The sequence below is a fragment of the Rana temporaria genome, chromosome 4 (genome assembly GCF_905171775.1).
Source record: "Rana temporaria chromosome 4, aRanTem1.1, whole genome shotgun sequence".
Lineage (NCBI taxonomy): Eukaryota > Metazoa > Chordata > Amphibia > Anura > Ranidae > Rana > Rana temporaria.
In genome coordinates, this window is record NC_053492.1 from 222,553,022 (window position 1) to 222,572,028 (window position 19,007).

Sequence of the window (19,007 nt, forward strand, 5' to 3'; positions counted from 1 at the left end):
GATGGACTCTTTTTTGTGTTGGGGTCCTTATACTTTATATGTTTTATATGCTGCCGCTATAAATGTTGGATTTTTGCTGCATTTTTATTTTCGGAGCATGGAATATATATTTTACAGCTTATTTATAATTTTTTAACCTATATATGTAATTTGTTTTCTTTAAATTATGTACTAAATACAGTGCCTTGCAAAAGTATTCGACCTCCTTGAACTTTGCGAGCTTTTGCCACATTTCAGGCTTCAAACATAAAGATATAAAACTATAATTTTTTTTGAAGAATCAACAAGTGGGACACAATCATGAAGTGGAACGAAATTTATTGGATATTTCAAACTTTTTTAACAAATAAAAAACTGAAAAATTGGGCGTGCAAAATTATCCAGCCCCCTTAAGTTAATACTTTGTAGCGCCACCTTTTGCTGCGATTACAGCTGTAAGTCGCTTGGGGTATGTCTCTATCAGTTTTGCACATCGAGAGACTGAAATTTTTGCCCATTCCTCCTTGCAAAACAGCTCGAGCTCAGTGAGGTTGGATGGAGAGTGTTTGTGAACAGCAATTTTCAGTTATTTCCACAGATTCTCGATTGGATTCAGGTCTGGACTTTGACTTGGCCATTCTAACACCTGGATATGTTTATTTGTGAACCATTCCATTGTAGATTTTGCTTTATGTTTTGGATCATTGTCTTGTTGGAAGACAAATCTCCATTCCAGTCTCAGGTCTTTTGCAGACTCCATCAGGTTTTCTTCCAGAATGGTCCTGTATTTGGCTCCATCCATCTTCCCATCAATTTTAACCATCTTCCCTGTCCCTGCTGAAGAAAAGCAGGCCCAAACCATGATTCTGCCACCACCATGTTTGACAGTGGGGATGGTGTGTTAAGGGTGATAAGCTGTGTTGCTTTTACGCCAAACATAACGTTTTGCATTGTTGCCAAAACGTTCAATTTTGGTTTCATCTGACCAGAGCACCTTCTTCCACATGTTTGGTGTGTCTCCCAGGTGGCTTGTGGCAAACTTTAAACAACACTTTTTATGGATATCTTTAAGAAATGACTTTCTTCTTGCCACTCTTCCATAAAGGCCAGATTTGTGCAGTATACGACTGATTGTTGTCCTATGGACAGAGTCTCCCACCTCAGCTGTAGATCTCTGCAGTTCATCCAGAGTGATCATGGGCCTCTTGGCTGCATCTCTGATTGGTCTTCTCCTTATATGAGCTGAAAGTTTAGAGGGACGACCAGGTCTTCGGAGATTTTCAGTGGTCTGATACTCCTTCCATTTCAATATTATCGCTTGCACAGTGCTCCTTGGGATGTTTAAAGCTTGGGAAATCTTTTTGTATCCAAATCCGGCTTTAAACTTCTCCACAACAGTATCTTGGACCTGCCTGGTGTGTTCCATGTTCTTCATGATGCTCTCTGCACTTTAAACGGACCTCTGAGACTATCACAGTGCAGGTGCATTTATACGGAGACTTGGTTACACACAGGTGGATTCTATTTATCATCACTAGTCATTTAGGTCAACATTGGATCATTCAGAGATCCTCATTGAACTTCTGGAGAGAGTTTGCTGCACTGAAAGTAAAGGGGCTGAATAATTTTGCACGCCCAATTTTTCAGTTTTTTATTTGTTAAAAAAGTTTGAAATATCCAATAAATGTTGTTCCACTTCATGATTGTGTCCCACTTGTTGTTGATTCTTCAAAAAAAATTACAGTTTTATATCTTTATGTTTGAAGCCTGAAATGTGGCAAAAGGTCGCAGAGTTCAAGGGGGCCGAATACTTTCGCAAGGCACTGTATTATTCTTGTATTTTAATAAATGAAAGCATGCTTTCATGTGCAGCATGCTATATAAATTGGTGTCCAGTTAATTACCTAGGCACCAATGCATTTTTTTATCTGCAATAGTGATTGTTTAGATCTAAATAAACCAATCAACATTTTATTTATAGTCTCAAAACGTTGTTTAGATGTACAGTTTGTAGTTCTAAAAGTAGAAGGGGATGACTATATTTACTTATTACATATGCAGGATCTTTCCTTGCTTTGCAGTATAACAGCAGTGTTGTATTGCTTCTTCTTACAATGCAAGTCTCTCAGGTTGATTTACTAAAGGAATAGAAAAGGTTAGTGAGTGTTCACTTAGCTTAGTGAATAAAGTAAAGCAGTAATTACTCAATCTACCTATTATGTGCAAAGAAAAGTCCAATTAGCCTGGACAGGATTAGACATTGATTATATATTTAAATTGAACATAGCTTTATTTTATTTATTAAGCTACGTAGGCTCTTTCTAATGTAAGGATTCAGTATTTCTTTAATTATCCATTGTAAGTCATTGAAAATACTACCTGAAATGCACTCTCAATTAAGCAGATCTTAAAGTGGACTTCAGAGAGTTGTGAATGATATAGCCCTGGCAGTACATTTTCTGCAGCACTGTCCTTTACATTAGAGCTCTGATGAAGGGCTGCTGTCACATTTTTATCTACAATAGAAATATAATCTACAAAAAAACAATTATGGACTCTTAAGTTGCCTGTCTGGCACTCTTTCTGTGGATTTTGTTTATATTCCTCGATTTAGGAGGTCTTTACTCTTTGGTAGGGCCCCCCATTATAGTTGAACTGCCGAGGTTAATTCATTAAGCACAACCAACATGTTCAGTTCTGGTGGACAATAAGATCTTAGTCCAGATTCTCATATCTACTTATTTTGGAAGTGACAGATTCTACTTGCTTTTTAATAGTATAATGTGTGTGTGAGACACACTTTGTTACATTGACTTTATTCATATGTGCTTCTGCACAGCATAGAGAAATAAGGTGTTTGAATAAAATAACTTAAAAATCAAATGTTTCCAATGTGAAAATCTTTGACTATCTGGGGGAATCTAGGACACAAGAGAGCTATACATAGCAGGCCAGCCTTTTGTCCTGGACTCTGGATTAAGAAACTTATTTGCAATAATTGTATGTTGGGCTTCCCACACATTGTCAATGCTTCATTAGCCAGATTCTAACAGTTTTGTTTCCATGAGCAGTTTACAGAATTTCATCCTTGTAATGTCACTTCAAATTATTTCAAATATGGATCTAAAGAAACTGTGCTGCAAAACCTTTACTTGTTATTTCTTCCATATAACCCTAAGCTTTTTATGACCATAGTTAACTGCCTCGCACAAGTGTATGTGACATACTCACATAAACCAGGATATTTAAATAGATTACCAGAAGAAGCATTGAATATTTAAACTATTTATTTTATTTGTGGGGAAATAAGCCTTTTTAAATGTTGTAAAGATACAAACATGCCTTATCGATGTGCTCACGGGTAGCATTTAAGCTTAAAATAATATACTGAGTGATATTTTAAGTGAATAAAACTATGTTTAATATACTGTTTTCTCTTGTCAGTGGCCAGTATTCAAAAGCTCCCAGCGTCTTCTGTGCTAACGGATATCACCTTCCCTATGAGGGGCAGAAAAGGAATGGTGGACTGGGCAAGAAACTCTGAAGACAAGGTGGTGATACCAAAAAACATCTTTACTCCAATGCCATCAGGTATAATTTTTTTTTTTTATATTTTACATGATTTGGAAAAACTGTAATTGTGGTTTATGCAAATCTTTATTACATACAGTAGGTAAAGGACAGTGTTTCTAAAGCCGCATAGTTTTTCTCGACGTGATTCCTCTCAAGCCTGCCTTGCATACACCACGCTTTGCTCGAGCAAAGCGCAGTGACGTACAACACGTATGACAGCACTATAAAGGGGAAGTTCCAATTCGAATGGCGCCACCCTTTGGGCTGATTATGCTAATTTCCCGTCTCATAACTTGTTTCTGAGCATGCGTGTTTCCCCCCCGTCGTTAAAGCGTACACACGACTGCTTTTCACGATGAGAAAAACGATGTTGTAAAAAACGACGAGCAAAAATAGAGCATGTTCTAAACTTTTAATGGCCATTTTTCTCAACGAGAAAAATGCTCTGGAGCTTACACACGACCGTTTTTAATGACCAATTAAAAAAAAAATGTTTTCTCATCATGAAAAACGGTTGTGTGTACGTGGAATAAAGGTGTGGAAATGTGGTATTAAGAAGCCCTGAGATCTTAAAAGTGTATTGAATATAGTGATTTTACTCTCCACTTTTAATATTGGTTTCTTTGTTAACCATCATAAGAGTGAGAATTTTCTTAGTAAGAATAAACTCACTCTTCTGATATTTATTAAGGAAGATAAGTGGTTACATGCATGTAACAGGATTGCATGTAACAGGATTGTCCTACCAGGTACTAGTGGAAGCATTATGAATACAACTGTAGACCAAGAGAACTTGCTAATGTGGCTTCCAGTGATGATTTTAAAGATAACATTTTGATATTGAATCTCATAGAGGAGAGGTAGGCATTACATCATCCCAAATATGCAATGGGACCATGCAGAGGATCAAGTGGCAGAGTTTCAAGGTACACTGAAATCACAATCACTGTGTAGGTAAATAGTACATGTAGATTCTTAATTCTCCACCAATTTGATTAAAATATTTAAATTTGCACAAACATGGTAAAAGTGCGGCCTTGGGAACACTGACCCCCACCCCCCTACAGGGATACCCTGAGCACCATTGTACAGGGGCACACTGATAACCAGTATTTTAGGAGGCACAGTGAGCACCTGTGTTTAGGGGACCACTAACTACCACTGTACAAAATGGCACACTGACCATTATTGCATAGGGAAAACACTGGCCATCATTGTACAGGGGGCTCCCGTAGGAAAAACTGTGATGAGAGCTTTTCGTCGGGAATCCCGACCATGTGTATGCTCCATCTGACTTTTTCCCACAGGAAAACTGCCAGGAAAAAAAGAGAGCAGGATCTCTTTTTTCCCATCAGGAAAAAATCCTAGCGGGAAAACTGTTTGTTTGTATGCTTTAACAGCGGGTAAAAAAGTGCATGCTCAGAATCAAGTCCACGCATGCTCAGAAGCATTGAACTTAATTTTCTTGGCTCATCGTAGTGTTGTACATCACCGCATTCTTGGCAGTCAAAAGTTCTGCAAACCTTTGTGTGACCGTGTGTATGCAAGGCAGGCTTGAGAGGAATTCCGTTGGGAAAACCATCAGGTTTTTTTCAGATGGGAAAACCGCTCGTGTGTACGGGGCATAAGGCATTATATGAGGGATATGTTTCTATCATGACAGAATTACTTTAATAAAGTTAGGAAACACCCCTGGAGAACACAGGTTGTCTGACAGTCATCAGACAGTTCAATATGAGCTAATTTTATAAACAAAGAAATAAAGCTTTATAAATGATAGGTTTCATATTGTTAAAATGTAACACTGAAGATCAAGAATTAAGCAAATCTAAATATGTAATCAAAATAACATTGTTAACAGTTAATGTCTGCTGTTTTATTCCAGACCTGGATGAATCCACAGTGTATGTACTTGGAGCTGTGTTCTACAAAAATTTAGGGTTATTTTTACCTACGTTACGGTGAGTCTTACTGTTTACAATATATTACGAATTATAGATTTCTATATACATGTTTATTTTATTCTCTTCATTGTCAATCTTCAGCTTGCTTACTGTTCCTCGCTATTTAAAAGCTGTATTTCAGGTTTGCACAATATGCACCTTGCTGTTAGCCTTATTAAGTAAGCCTTTATCTGCCAAGTGTACAAGTGAAAGAGAATGTATCTTTTAAATGACTATACTATTAATGGCCACTGGGTGGCAAACATTATAATACTGTACCGTGCATTAATCTGCTTTGTGCTGCTAGCTGTACGTAAAAGGCAGCACAGACATTTCATTTGAGTTTATACATTTGTTGTATGTTTCCAAATACATTTGCTTGTATATTGATTGTTAATAGGAAGATAATATATTTTAATTGAATCACTAACTTTCAAATACATCGGTACACCCTTTGCAGACTATACATACTGATCTAACATGCTTGGAAGTTTTGTCTTAATTGTTATAATTTCCTAACCCAGCTATCCTTACCCTAGCTCAAATCTTCATTCTAATGCCATGTACGCACAATCAGAATTTCCGACAAGAAATGTTCAATGTGAGCTTTTGGTCGGAAATTCCGACCGCGCATATGCCCCATCGGACATTTTCTTGTTGGCAGCAAAAATTTGAGAGCTGGTTCTCAAATTTTTCCGATGGCAAAAGTTCTTGTCGGAAATTCCGATTGTCTGTATTCAATTCTGACGCTCAAAAATCCTATGCATGCTCGGAATCATTGAACTTAATTTTTCTCGGCTCGTCGTATTGTTGTACACCACCACATTCTTGACGTTTGGAATTTCAGACAACATTTGTGTGACCGTGTGTATGCAAGACAAGTTTGAGCCAAGATTCCCTTGGAAAAAAAACATGGTTTTGTTGTCGGAATTTCCGATCGTGTGTATGCGGCATAACCCTACTGGCAAAATGTAACTACTTCAGCCCAGGAAGGATTTGCCCCCTTAATGACCAGGCCATTTTTTACGACATGGCACTGCGTCGCCTTAACTGACAATTTCACATTTGGGGGGCACTGTACCCAAACAAAATTGACATATTTTTTTCCCACAAATAGAGCTTTCTTTTGGGAGTATTTGATCACCTCTGCATTTTTTTTTATAAATAAACAATTTTGAATAAAATATATATATATATTTTTACTATAATACATATCGCCAAAAACATATAAAAAATAAAGTTTAGGTTCATCAGTTTAGGCTGATATATATTCTTCTACATATTTTTAGTAAAAAAATGCAATCGGCGTATATTGATTGGTTTTCACAAAAGTTATCACATCTACAAACTATAGGATAGATTTAGGGACTTTTATTTAATTTTTATAGCATTTTTACTAGTAATATCAGGACTGTGACATTGTGGCAGACAAATCTAACCCCAAATGACACTTTTTGAGGGCCAATGACATTATTACAGTGATCAGTGCTATAAAATGACACTGGCAGGGAAGGGGTTAACATTAGGGGTTAAGTATTTGACAGGTAAAGATACATGCAGGAGGCATGTATATCCTTATAGATCAGCACTATGGCAGTAGTTTGGAAATGATGAGAGTGGGTTTACATCCACTTTAATAAATGTACATAACCGTAACTGACAAATGCAACCACAGGAATAGCAAGTTGAAGAAAAGGATGGCTATCACCACTAATGCATTTATTGTAAGAGAAAATACACAACCAATTTTGCACACTACAATGTCCAGTTTCCCCAAGGGATAGGTATTGTAGATCACAGACAATTTCATATGCCAGAGGTCCTGCAGCTTGCCAAAACCAATCTGGGAAGATCACAGGAGCTCAAACAACAAACAAATAGCAGCTTGGGATCCTCATCAGTAAAACAGTAACAATTTATTAGCAACAAAAAAGTAGCACACTTACATCATAATTTCTTGACAGTTAGCACAGTTAACCTGGATAAGGGCACCACAGGTCTTTACAGCAAACATCAGCAGTGTAAAGGCTTGTGGATCACAAAGCTGTCAGTGTGGATTGGCATAATCGGTAAAAACCTTTTAACAAAGGAGGAAAAACCCTCTGAAACGCGTTAACACCCCCTTTCTGACACTGCCCCCCACATTCCACGAGGCAGGCATCTTAGTGTAGAACACCGAATACCAGCAGGACTTGCTGACAGCTGTCAAATCTAGGCTGTGTGAGCTGGCAGGGAGAGGCATGTAATTATGCCAATCCACACTGACAGCTTTGTGATCAACAAGCCTTTACACTGTTGAAGTTTACTGTACAGCCCTGCGGTGCCCTTATCCAGGTTCCATGCTGGCTGACAAGAACTTATGATGTAAGTGTGCTTTTTTTGTTGCTAATAAATTGTTACTGTTTTACTGATGAGGATCCTGCAATGTGTTTATTGTCATAGTGGTGCTATGGTAGTAGAAAAAGTTAGTTGTTTAGGGACATTTAGGGACCCAGCCCTAAACTGGGGTGTCCCTAGCTAAATTTTGTGTTGTTTGCAGCTAGGCATTAAGCAGCCTGAGTTTTGTTTATATTTTCAGTGCATGTAAGTTTTTCTTTCCTAAGCTCAGGCTTACATGCATTACTGTCTGTTGCTGTTGAGTTGTCTTCAGTAGTTAGAGTGAGAAATAAAAAAATCTTGATTTATGAATATTTATATGCCTTAAACAATTACTGAGGGACTTCAATTATGTGAGTTGGGGGGAAATAGTTAAATATTTTGGAGCAACTTTCTAGATGAGTCGTTGTCCTTCCTTGGGCTTTTGACTGGAGAGGATGCTTTAGTGAGAAGGTATTTTCTTTTTGGAGGCTGGCCTTTGCTAGGGGCTAGGGGCTAAAGTATCAGAAGTGGCTGTCCAGAGGGGGTGTCTCTAAGATAAAGGTTCAAGGTATTTACAATGGAAGATGGCTACCCATAGGGAGCATCTCCACAAATAAAAATAGAAAAATTAGTACCCAGAGGGAGTAACTTCAAAGAATATGAAACAAGAAGGTGGCTATTAGGAGAGAGAATCTTCAGAGGAGTCATACTGGAGAGTATCTAGAAGAATTGGACCTGAAGTGATTGCATGCATCCTGAATCAGGAACTACTGTCCTAAAAAGAACCCTATCCCTGCAGAGCCTGCTCTTATCCCATATTCTTACAGTTACTCATTGATGGCAACTGCAGATAGTGCAGCTGCTGCAGCATGGCCAACATTGAATTCCATTGTATGGGGGCGTATCACATATCTGGCAGTTGGCATGCATCTTGTGTTGCTGTTGCATTTCTGCCAGGTGAACACTTGCAGGGTACTCACTTTTGTGAGATACTGTATATATCTATAGATATAGATATAGGGGTAGATTTACTAAAATTGGTGCACTCAGAACCCAATGCAGCTGTGCATGGCAGCCAATCAGCTTCTAACCTCAGCTTGTTCAATTAAGCTTTGGCAATAAAACCTGGAAGCTGTTTGGTTTCTATGCAGAAGTGAGCCTGATTTTGCATTCTCCAGCTTTTGTAAATAAACTATATATATATATATATATATATATATATATATATATATATATATATGTGTGTGTGTGTGTGTGTATGTACTATATATCGATATCTATGTCTATTGTCTATAGATACCTATGTCTATATATATATATATATATATATATATATATATATATATATATATATATATATATATATATATTACAGGGCTTTTTTTCAGGGGGAACTTGGTGGAACTCAGTTACACCACCTCTGGCTCCAGACCCTTTGGTGCCTGCTCACCACAATTACTTGTAAACACAGAAGTCTGTTTCTGTGTTTACAAGTGACAGCTCTGCACTCTGTATGTAATGTAATCCTGGTATTTAATGCCCCTTTAAAACCTTACTGTTTTCATGAAATTTGACTAAACACACCAACTATTTAATGTGATTTGGAGGGTGTGTGTAGGGGAGGGGTTTTGTGGGGCCGTGGTTAAGTTCCAGCACCTATTGTTTGAGAAAAAAGCCATATATATATATATATATATATATATATATGGCTTTTTTTCTCAAACAATAGGTGCTGGAACTTAACCACGGCCCCACAAAACCCCTCCCCTACACACATCCTCCAAATCACATTAAATAGTTGGTGTGTTTAGTCAAATTTCATGAAAACAGTAAGGTTTTAAAGGGGCATTAAATACCAGGATTGCATTACATACAGAGTGCAGAGCTGTCACTTGTAAACACAGAAACAGACTTCTATATATATATAGAAACAACAAAGGGACACATAATTGCAAACGATTTTACTTCAATCCTCAAATCATGTAGACATGTGGCAAACAGCAAAAGCAGCTACTGTACAGGTTCAAACATCCCTGCTCTTCATCAGACTGACATGCTTAGTGTGATAGTTTGAGAAAATAATCTCTCTTTATCCCAGCATCTGAGGGTGTAACCCCACAGGTGGGTCCCATCCGTCTAGATCAAAAACAATCAGAATGGATCATATATATAAAAGATATGTGGAAATATGTACCTCAACACACTGCAATACACAGTAGTGTAGCACTAATTTGTTGTTGCACACCATGTAGCACACTGACTGGCTGCTGGAAACCTTGCCTTTTGCCAGGAAAATCATTATTGGTAGTTGGTTGTTATGGTGGTGAACTGGGAGTGAATTACATTTTCCTAATGCCTATGCTCTACCCAAAACTCATCCCTAGTAGGCAGATGGCACAAACAACACAATGGGGGTTATTTACTAAAGGCAAATCCACTTTGCACTACAAGTGCAAACTACAAGTGCAAAGTGCACTTGAAATTGCACTGCAAGTACACTGGGAAGTGCAGTCGCTGTAGATCGTAATTTTAGCTTGCACATGATTGGATAATAAAATCAGCAGAGCTTCCCCTCATTTCAGATCTACCCCTCAGATTTACAGTGACTGCACTTCCAAGTGCACTTTCAGTGCAATTTCAAGTGCACTTTGCACTTGTAGTTTGCACTTGTAGTGCAACGTGGATTCCCCTTTTGTAAATAACCCCCAATGTATCCAAAACTTTTTCATTCTGACAAAATAAATTCAAATACATTTTTTGCATATGAGGTTTATAAGGATTTGAACATAGCTGAGGATGTTTTGGGCCAGAACCCATAAAGACAGGTGAGCAAACATCTAGGTAAAATACTGCAAAAACCCAGGGTGTGGATTCAATTTACATATTCAGTAAACATAAAGGTCATAAATGAGGATTTTTTTTGGACAGAGGATAAGTATATATTGATCTAATGATTGATCTTTTCCAAATGCTGATTATGCCTTTTTGAGACACCAAGGTTCATTATATGCCTTTCTGAGACACCAAAGTTCCTTATAGGGTTGTCTCTGCTCTTGCTACTTGCTACTTGAACTGCTGCTTTTACCAGAGATCAAAAAAGCAAAGGCAGTAAAAGTTATTGTCGGTAAATGTAGTGGAGATAGGAGAGAGCGTTCATACTCAAACTTCATAAAAATAATTGTTCTTGCCATCTTTTTGAGTGATTTGCCACAGCTGTATCATTGTCTTCTCTACATTGAAACCCTACTCAACCAAGATCATACACTGCCCAGGCTATCTGCTTCCCACCTAAGTTGCAGCATCAACAGCATCACCTCTTCCACCTACTCATGTTGCATGACATCCATAAAATGACTAAGCTTTACCTTCCTTATATGCTTCTGCACTTGGTCCTCCATACACAATTCCCCAGCAGCAGTGAGTCAACCACTATATCTTTTTGTCAGTGCTGAATATTTTTTTGAGTACTTTCTTAATGTTTTTACAAAAAAAGTCACAAACAGGAAGCATGCAAACATGTTCTCGACTTTGAGGCAATAGCAATCCTCTTGCAATGTTACTAACCGCAGTATACACTTGGAGAAGTAAAGCAGGAATACTAGAAAATGTATTTCTGGTGGAGGCACACTAAAAACATTACAATTATGTGGCTTTTGTTTCTGAGGATTACAATATGCAGTGATGCAGTGGAATATTTGTACTTCCATGTATGATACAAAGTATCATATGTCATCTTGTCATATGTAAAAAAAGGCTGGGATGGAAGAGCTGATGTCCGGGAATAACCCAGGACTATAGCTGGAGCAGCAAGGTGGCAGTGTTCCAAGACTCGCAAGTTCCAAGAGGAGGACATGGGTGGCGTGGCGGTAAGGCTATGTGTTTTAGGGCAACAAAGACTGCCCCTTTATCAAACCATCTAATGGCAGTCTCTGGACTGCAGAGACAACTAGAAAATGAAGTTGTACCAATAATCAACACCAAGACATTGTGAGTGGGTTGGAGAATCTAGAAACACTGAAGTATACCCATCCTAGCTTGAGTCTTATGTGATAGTTGGGCACATAGTTTCCTTTTTATTTAGGCTGATGACGCCATTATACTTGTTGGAAGTGTTGTTTGGGCCTCATTAAGATTATGTCATATGTTACTGTATCTCATGTTTTACCGGGGCCCCTTGGTCTCTATGTTTTATTATTATTTCTGTCAATGTTTTGAAGTTGTCTGTTAAAATATTTTTTCTCTCAACAAAATCTTTATGAAAAAAAAAAAGAAAAGCAAAAACTGTAATTGACTTAATAAAAAACAACCCAACAGTCAGGGGTGTCTGCTGCTACTCACAAATATAACTAAAGTTAGGAAAACAACATTTGGTTATTTGTGGGTACCTTAAGAATTTTGGCTGTGACAGGACCAAAGGTATGTTTCCTGCAAGAAGCAGGCATATATTGGTATTCCCACAGCATATGTATTGCTATTTTTTTTTAAGAAATCTATTTAAGGCAATTTATAGTGTTGACGTGTCACTGTGATGATGATGCATAAATCAGGAATACATTTTCATTACCCCTGTTCCAGTGCACCTGTTGATTTATCCCATTTTACAAACTTATTGGTTCTTATCTAGTATAAATATTTTATGATGACAAAATACATTTATCATTTTAGATTCTCGCTGCAAGAAACCTAAAAAATTCTCCCCTAACATAAGCTTCCCAGAGGCTACTGAACTGACTTTACAGCCCAATATGCATTTCCCATGTTGCTTGATAGTACGTAGTTTCTGAAAACCTATGCAATAATGCACCACAAAATACCATAATAATATATTTGTTTAAGAAACCATAAAAAAATATTCTTCTTTTTTTCTTTGCACTGAAAATATACACCAAATTACACAACATACAATTTCTTTATTGTTCATGTTCAGTTGTATAGTAATTTCTCTCTCTCTCTCTTCAGCATTGAAAACATTTTCATTTTTAGTATCTCCTGTATCCACTAAGTGGCAGAGTGGAGACTTTAAAAATACCTTGCTTGCTTTTTATGTAACCATTATTAACATGGCTTTATACAGCAAATTTGGTCCTGTAATGTTAAAGAAAGCAACACAATGCTGTAATTCTTTTAAAAATAATACATTTTTTACTATTTTAAATTATTATCCAACCTCTTCTGTAATAAAGATAACCAATTAGTCATTGTAATCCAGTAAACAAATCTAGTAGCAAAACACTGACTTTTAATTTCTTTAAAAATAGCTTGAAAGAGGCCCTTAATTTATGTCTTGCCAAAAAGGCCAAAAGAAGAGGACAGAGGTCTAATCACCAGCAGGGGAGAAATAGACTGAGAGCAGAATAACTTTTGCCCCTTGCGCCATTATTACTAAAACACATTGGACTGGTAGTCTTGAGTGGAAATACCTAACCACTCAGACAATAATCAGAGATGGACCCACAGTTAGTGACTCATAGTGGACAATATATAGATATCTGCTCCCCATTCAAATCTATAATCACAGTGTCTTTCAAAGGAAAGACTTTCATTATTCACTTCTTTGGGTCTTTGAGTTTTCAATCACTGAATGAGCTACACATGAATCTGATGATGGAAGATGTAAATAGGTCTCTCACAATAAACCATGGCCTTTAGGGAAACCACAAAAATGTCCAAAAAGAAGAGTAAAAAATTCACTGACACACCAAAAATAATGGTGCAGATCATGTAACCAACACTATATCACAAAAAAATATTCAGAGCTTTTAAGGAACCCACTGAAAAAGCATGTTATTATAAAGAACCATAGAGGGCAATTTACAAAATAATAAAAGTATTTTATTGTAGAAAATTCAATAAATTATCTTTTATACAAACAATCCAAAAAAAGGATACATTTAAATTCCTTCATCTTTCAGTAGGTAACCTTCAGTAGATCTGAGCCACAGCTGCACTCTTCTCTATCACATACCCGTACTCAGGCACTTAGTACAGGTATTCTCAGGTTCTCAGCTCTCGGTCTCCCTGATCCGTTTAATAGTAATTAAGGCTTCAATTGCCATATTATGACTTAAAAATAAGTGCAGGGATCTGTCTACTAACTGTATATATAGCTCTATCCAAAAGAAAATCACCTCTACAGTTTCCAAAAAGGGCACAACCCCTCTACAAACATTGAATCAAAATCTTAAAGAATTCACCTATGACTGTTGATGGTTTATATAAGTCACCGATCATAAAACACATTCAAAGGCTGATTAGGCAGCTATTAAAGCATATCAATAGTCATGGTCAATCTATAGCATCAGCACTAATGATCGTCATATCGTATTTTTTACAGATATGGGGCCATCAACTTACACAGTTCTTTATATTTATTATACATTCCATGCCCTCAAGGAGTTTACATACTAAGATCCCTAACTCGCATTCATACATACACATACTAGGGACAATTAAGACACGAGACGAAAAAAAACTACCTGTATGTCTTTGGAGTGTGGATATCCAGAGAAAATCCACACAGGGAGAACATGAAAACTCCAGGCAGGTAGTACAGTGGTTGAATTCTAACCAGTGACCCTATTGCTGCCAGGCAAACGTGTTAACCACTTAGCCACTGTGCTGCCCATTAAGCTCCATAGTGAGAAAGCAGATAGTAGGAGAAGCTGCAGAATGTAAAGGATGTAAAGCAGCAGAACAGCAAATGAAATAATATCCATACAATGATAGAGGAGGCAAATAGGCCTTTAGGAACATCTTCCTTTTACCATGCCAACCAATCAATGTGCCACTTTGACATTCTTTCTTCAACCTGCTGAAATATGTCCCTCTTATGAAAGGGCCACTTGGCTGTAGTCACCCCAAGGATAAATGTTTTTTGTTTCTCTCTCATAAATGTATTGATCCCTGTAGATTATCTTTCCTTTACTACTGACTTATCATCCCTTCTTCTGTACTTTGTGAACTGTGTGGACACAGTCCTCAAGTCAGAGTAGTCCTTTTAAGTATTCAAAAAGTTGCAGAAGAGGTAGATGAAGCATTCATTCACAGAATTAATGAAATAGGAAGATCCCTGTATTCCAGTTTTCTCTACACCAAGGACAGTGAGAACCATAAAGGCATGACCAAATTTCACACAATATCACTCAGTACCAGCAGTCACAGGTCTTAGATGTACTGCCCTAGATTAAAAAAAAACGATGTGGCTCAAGACACTCAAGCATTCCTTGTGCACAGCAAGTGCATTGCTTTTTTTTTAAAGAATAAAACAGATTTTTTGTATCATGCTGTTGAGGCAGAGTTAACATTTCTAGATGTTCCTTATAAGAAAACAAGTCTTCCTATTTTGAGTTGATGTCCATGTTGTTGATGTAAGCTAAATGGTCTTCTATGTAATGTCTGGATCAAGAAGCTGAAGTATAAAGTGTGAAACCTGGTACACATGCTCAGTTTTCTCGGCAAGAACCAGCAAGAAAACTGCTGGTAGAGCTTTCTTGCCACGTAAACCGTGCGTGTGTACGAGGCGTGGAAACCCGCGCATGCTCAAAATGATGCGCGGTAGCTTCCAAGGGCAGTGTAGGGTGCAGCAAGATGGCGGTGACTGCATCGAATGTGACGAGCACATGTTTGTCATACTTAATGACGTCACTGCATTGTTGCCTTTCAAGAGAACCGCGGTCCTTTTGAATGGAGTACACTTGGCCGGCAAGAGATTCTTGCCAAGAATCTCGGCAGGAAAAACAACGTTTTTTTCCTGACGAGATTCTGGCCTGTGTGTACAGGGCTTAAGTATAGGTTTTTTTTTTTTGTTTTGTTTTTGGATATAGGGATTAAAGCCCTGTGAATTTATTTTTTCCTTGCCTATGTTGTGTCCTGTTGGGGAGGTTTACTGCTATGGGGATGGAACAAGAAGAAAGAGGGAACAATTTTCTTAGATAGTTGCCACCATAACAGGTATGAGTTCTAAAGAGTATGTCTCTAAACACATTGACCTAAAACATTGTTCAATAATTAGTTTTAGTGTATGTCCAACCCAAACTTTTAAATGTATTAATTTGGATTTAGACAGAGGGTGGAGGATCACAACCAACATTGGGTGTTTGTTACTATTTGGGACTGTGCAAAGATATTTCTCCTCACCCTTTGTCCCGATGACAATCGTTTTACCAGACAAGAAGTGAAGGAAAGTCTCTTACAGCAACACAGTCAAAGCTAAAATAGTTTTATTAGAAAAGTAGGTAAAGCTAGAACGTCTGCCAACTTTTCTATTGCTCTCTGTGTCCCTGATGCTTATTTTCCTTACTTGCTGTCTCATAAAACCATTGTCATTGGGACAGTAAGTGAGGAGAAATTTACCAGGGGATCACAATATCGGTAAAAACCTGCCTGGGGTTCTCATTATCCCCACTGTAACTGAAAAAAACAGTTTTAGTCTTATAGTACACTTGAATGCACAGGTCTGCTAACCTAACGTGATTTATGTCGCGTACACACGATCGGTCAAACCGATGAGAACGGTCTGATGGGCCCCATCGGTTATTTATCGGTTATTTATCCATAGGTTATAAAAAACAATCTTGTTTAAATTTAACCGATGGATACCTAACCGATAGAACAAAACCGATCGTTTGTAGGCACCTCCATCGGTTAAAAATCCAGGCATGCTCAGAATCAAGTCGATGCATGCATGGAAGCATTGAACTTCATTTTTTTCAGCACGTCGTTGTGTTTTACGTCACCGCGTTCTGACACAATCGTTTTTTTAACCGGTGGTGTGTAGGCACGACTGACCATCAGTCAGCTTCATCGGTTAACCGATGAAAACGGTCCATCAGACCGTTCTCATCGGTTTGACCGATCGTGTGTATGCGGCATTAATGTGTACTGAACTTGTACTTGTGTACTTGATCTTGTGCCTAAGACAGAAGATCATAAATCCCAGTTATTTAAAATGAAACACACAAAAACATATAGTGTACTCTTCACATAAAAAGAAAAAGATTTTGATTCACTAGAAAGAATCCTTATCTTGTCTCAAAAGCACTTCAGCAGAAATACTGTGTGCTGAACATTGACAATTTACATCCGCCATCAATTCAGGCAATGTTCCATTCCTCTGCTCCAAGAAGCCACAGCTGAGTTTGGCTGCATGACCTGCCATTATGAGCCCATGAAGAAGAATGTTTCAATTCACTGTGATGAAATATTAATTTCACATCCAGTTCAGGCTAGGAAACCAATTTAGCAAAGCTGGATACTTTAACAAAAGTAATGAAGAAGCACCTCTGCAGGTCAGTAAGAGGCATTGTGAAATAAACCACAGTAAGTGTGTATGCATTAATATAAATCATAAACCATGGAAATCCCATTTTAAAATAGGTTATGTTTGTTTGCTCCTACATTGTACTTGCTTTGAAAGAGATCCTGTTGAAAGTATTTGTTAGATTCTATACAGCATTACTTAATATGTTTCTTCTACAAGTCAAAAGTCTCTTATGGGAGCCTAAAGTAAGACAGGAGTGGGACATATCATGTTGCTTTGCATATATATAATCATGGGCGTCCGCTGAAATTTTTTCAGAGGGGAGGCTCATTTTAAGGTCATCAATGCTTGGTCCCTTTTTGACAATGTCATGAAGGGGAGGGGCTTAGTCATTATCACATAAAGCACAGGCATGCAAAGGTTTGAGAAACCTGATGCAATACTGTACAGTACAGGTTGTTTTCATCAAGATCAAAATATGCAACACAGATGTATTGCAATACATTGCAATACAAAAAGACATATATTCTCTAATCTCTAGGCTATATTTATATGGGCTGCTGGGCATCATGGACTGGAATGCCTGAGAGTGAGAGACTGAGTAACTTCCAGTTCCATAAAAAATGAAGAAGTCTGAAGATTATATAACATACACTGTTACACACACATATATTTTTCCAGCAATAGCTCAGCTCAGCTGTCCAACTTTACAAGCAGCAAATTGCAATATATAATATTCTCCTCCTAACTGGCACAGCTGCTGTTACCTGTGGTTCTTCAGCAATCGATCATATGCCCAGGGCAGGCACTGGCAGCGTATTCTCTCTCATTTTGGCCCCTGCACGACACGCACCTGTGGGAGCAGCCATCGCCGTGCCGGCCGGATCGGCATAGACATAGCAAGTGCAACATACATTTACACAGGCAGGCAGGGGGTGAGGAGAAGGGGACGGATGTGTCTGTATGTATTGCATTGAATAAGTTGGAACAGACTGAGAGCAGCCCCAGCCCCCAGGCCAGCAGCCGACTTAGAAAAAAAAGTCCACGGCTTCCGCAGCGGCCATTGCAACTCAGAGGGCAAGTCAAGTGTCTTCTCTTATGATTCTGAAGAGTGGATCTGTAGTTTATATACATTTCTGAAGACATACTAAAAACTCAGAAAATCAGAAGCATGAAAAATCCTGTACTTTTTTGTTTAACCCAATATTAGGATTATGAGACTTAGGAGCTACATAAATGGGATTCTAGCTGTATTTAGGACTTGCAAAACAAATAAATAATAATAATTAAGTACTGTGTATGATACTTTATTTTATTTGCACCAACAATTTCATTTGTAGGATAAGCTTTTAGGATGAACACTTCTCTCCAGTCCCAGGGTACTGATACACAAACCTTTATCAAAATGTTAAGAACATCAATCTTTGAAGAAAAAATGCGCACATACACAAACACTCACACATGAAAACTCAAGTTAGTCAGATAGGATGAAAAATGGACTATAGAAAGGGAGGAAGTAGTAAGAATAGTAAGAATTTAGTAAGAATTTACAGAGGTGGAAATGGTCATAAAACTAAGTCCCATGCCTACTCTTTTACTTACTTTATTACTTGTGTGTGTATGTGTTTTTTTTTGTTTTTTTTAGAGATTGTTGCTCTTAAAGCAGAGTTCCAGCCTGGGGGAAAAAAATAAAAAATACTGTAGCTGCTGACTTTTAATATAAGGACACTTACCTGTCCAGGAAACCTGTGATGTCGGCACCCCAAGCCGATCTGTTCATCGGCTTTAGGTGCAGATGCTAGCATTGCAAGTAAGTGAAAGCCTTCATTCAGGATTCACTGCTGGTTTCCTACTGCGCATGCATGAGCCACGCGGCACTTTCTGAATGGTCCTGT

The 19,007-nt window shown here is 37.9% G+C and overlaps 1 protein-coding gene across 4 annotated transcripts in view; it reads left to right on the forward strand.

The window, feature by feature from the left end:
* The window catches only part of ADGRB3 (adhesion G protein-coupled receptor B3), a 1,023,178-nt gene that overhangs the window by 610,894 nt on the left and 393,277 nt on the right, over positions 1-19,007 (forward strand). For all 4 annotated transcript variants that reach the window (XM_040349908.1, XM_040349906.1, XM_040349909.1 and 1 more), the window contains 2 exons: positions 3,424-3,570; positions 5,438-5,513. In XM_040349908.1, the coding sequence (XP_040205842.1) occupies positions 3,424-3,570; positions 5,438-5,513 (223 nt within the window). The remainder of the gene's footprint in view (positions 1-3,423; positions 3,571-5,437; positions 5,514-19,007) is intronic.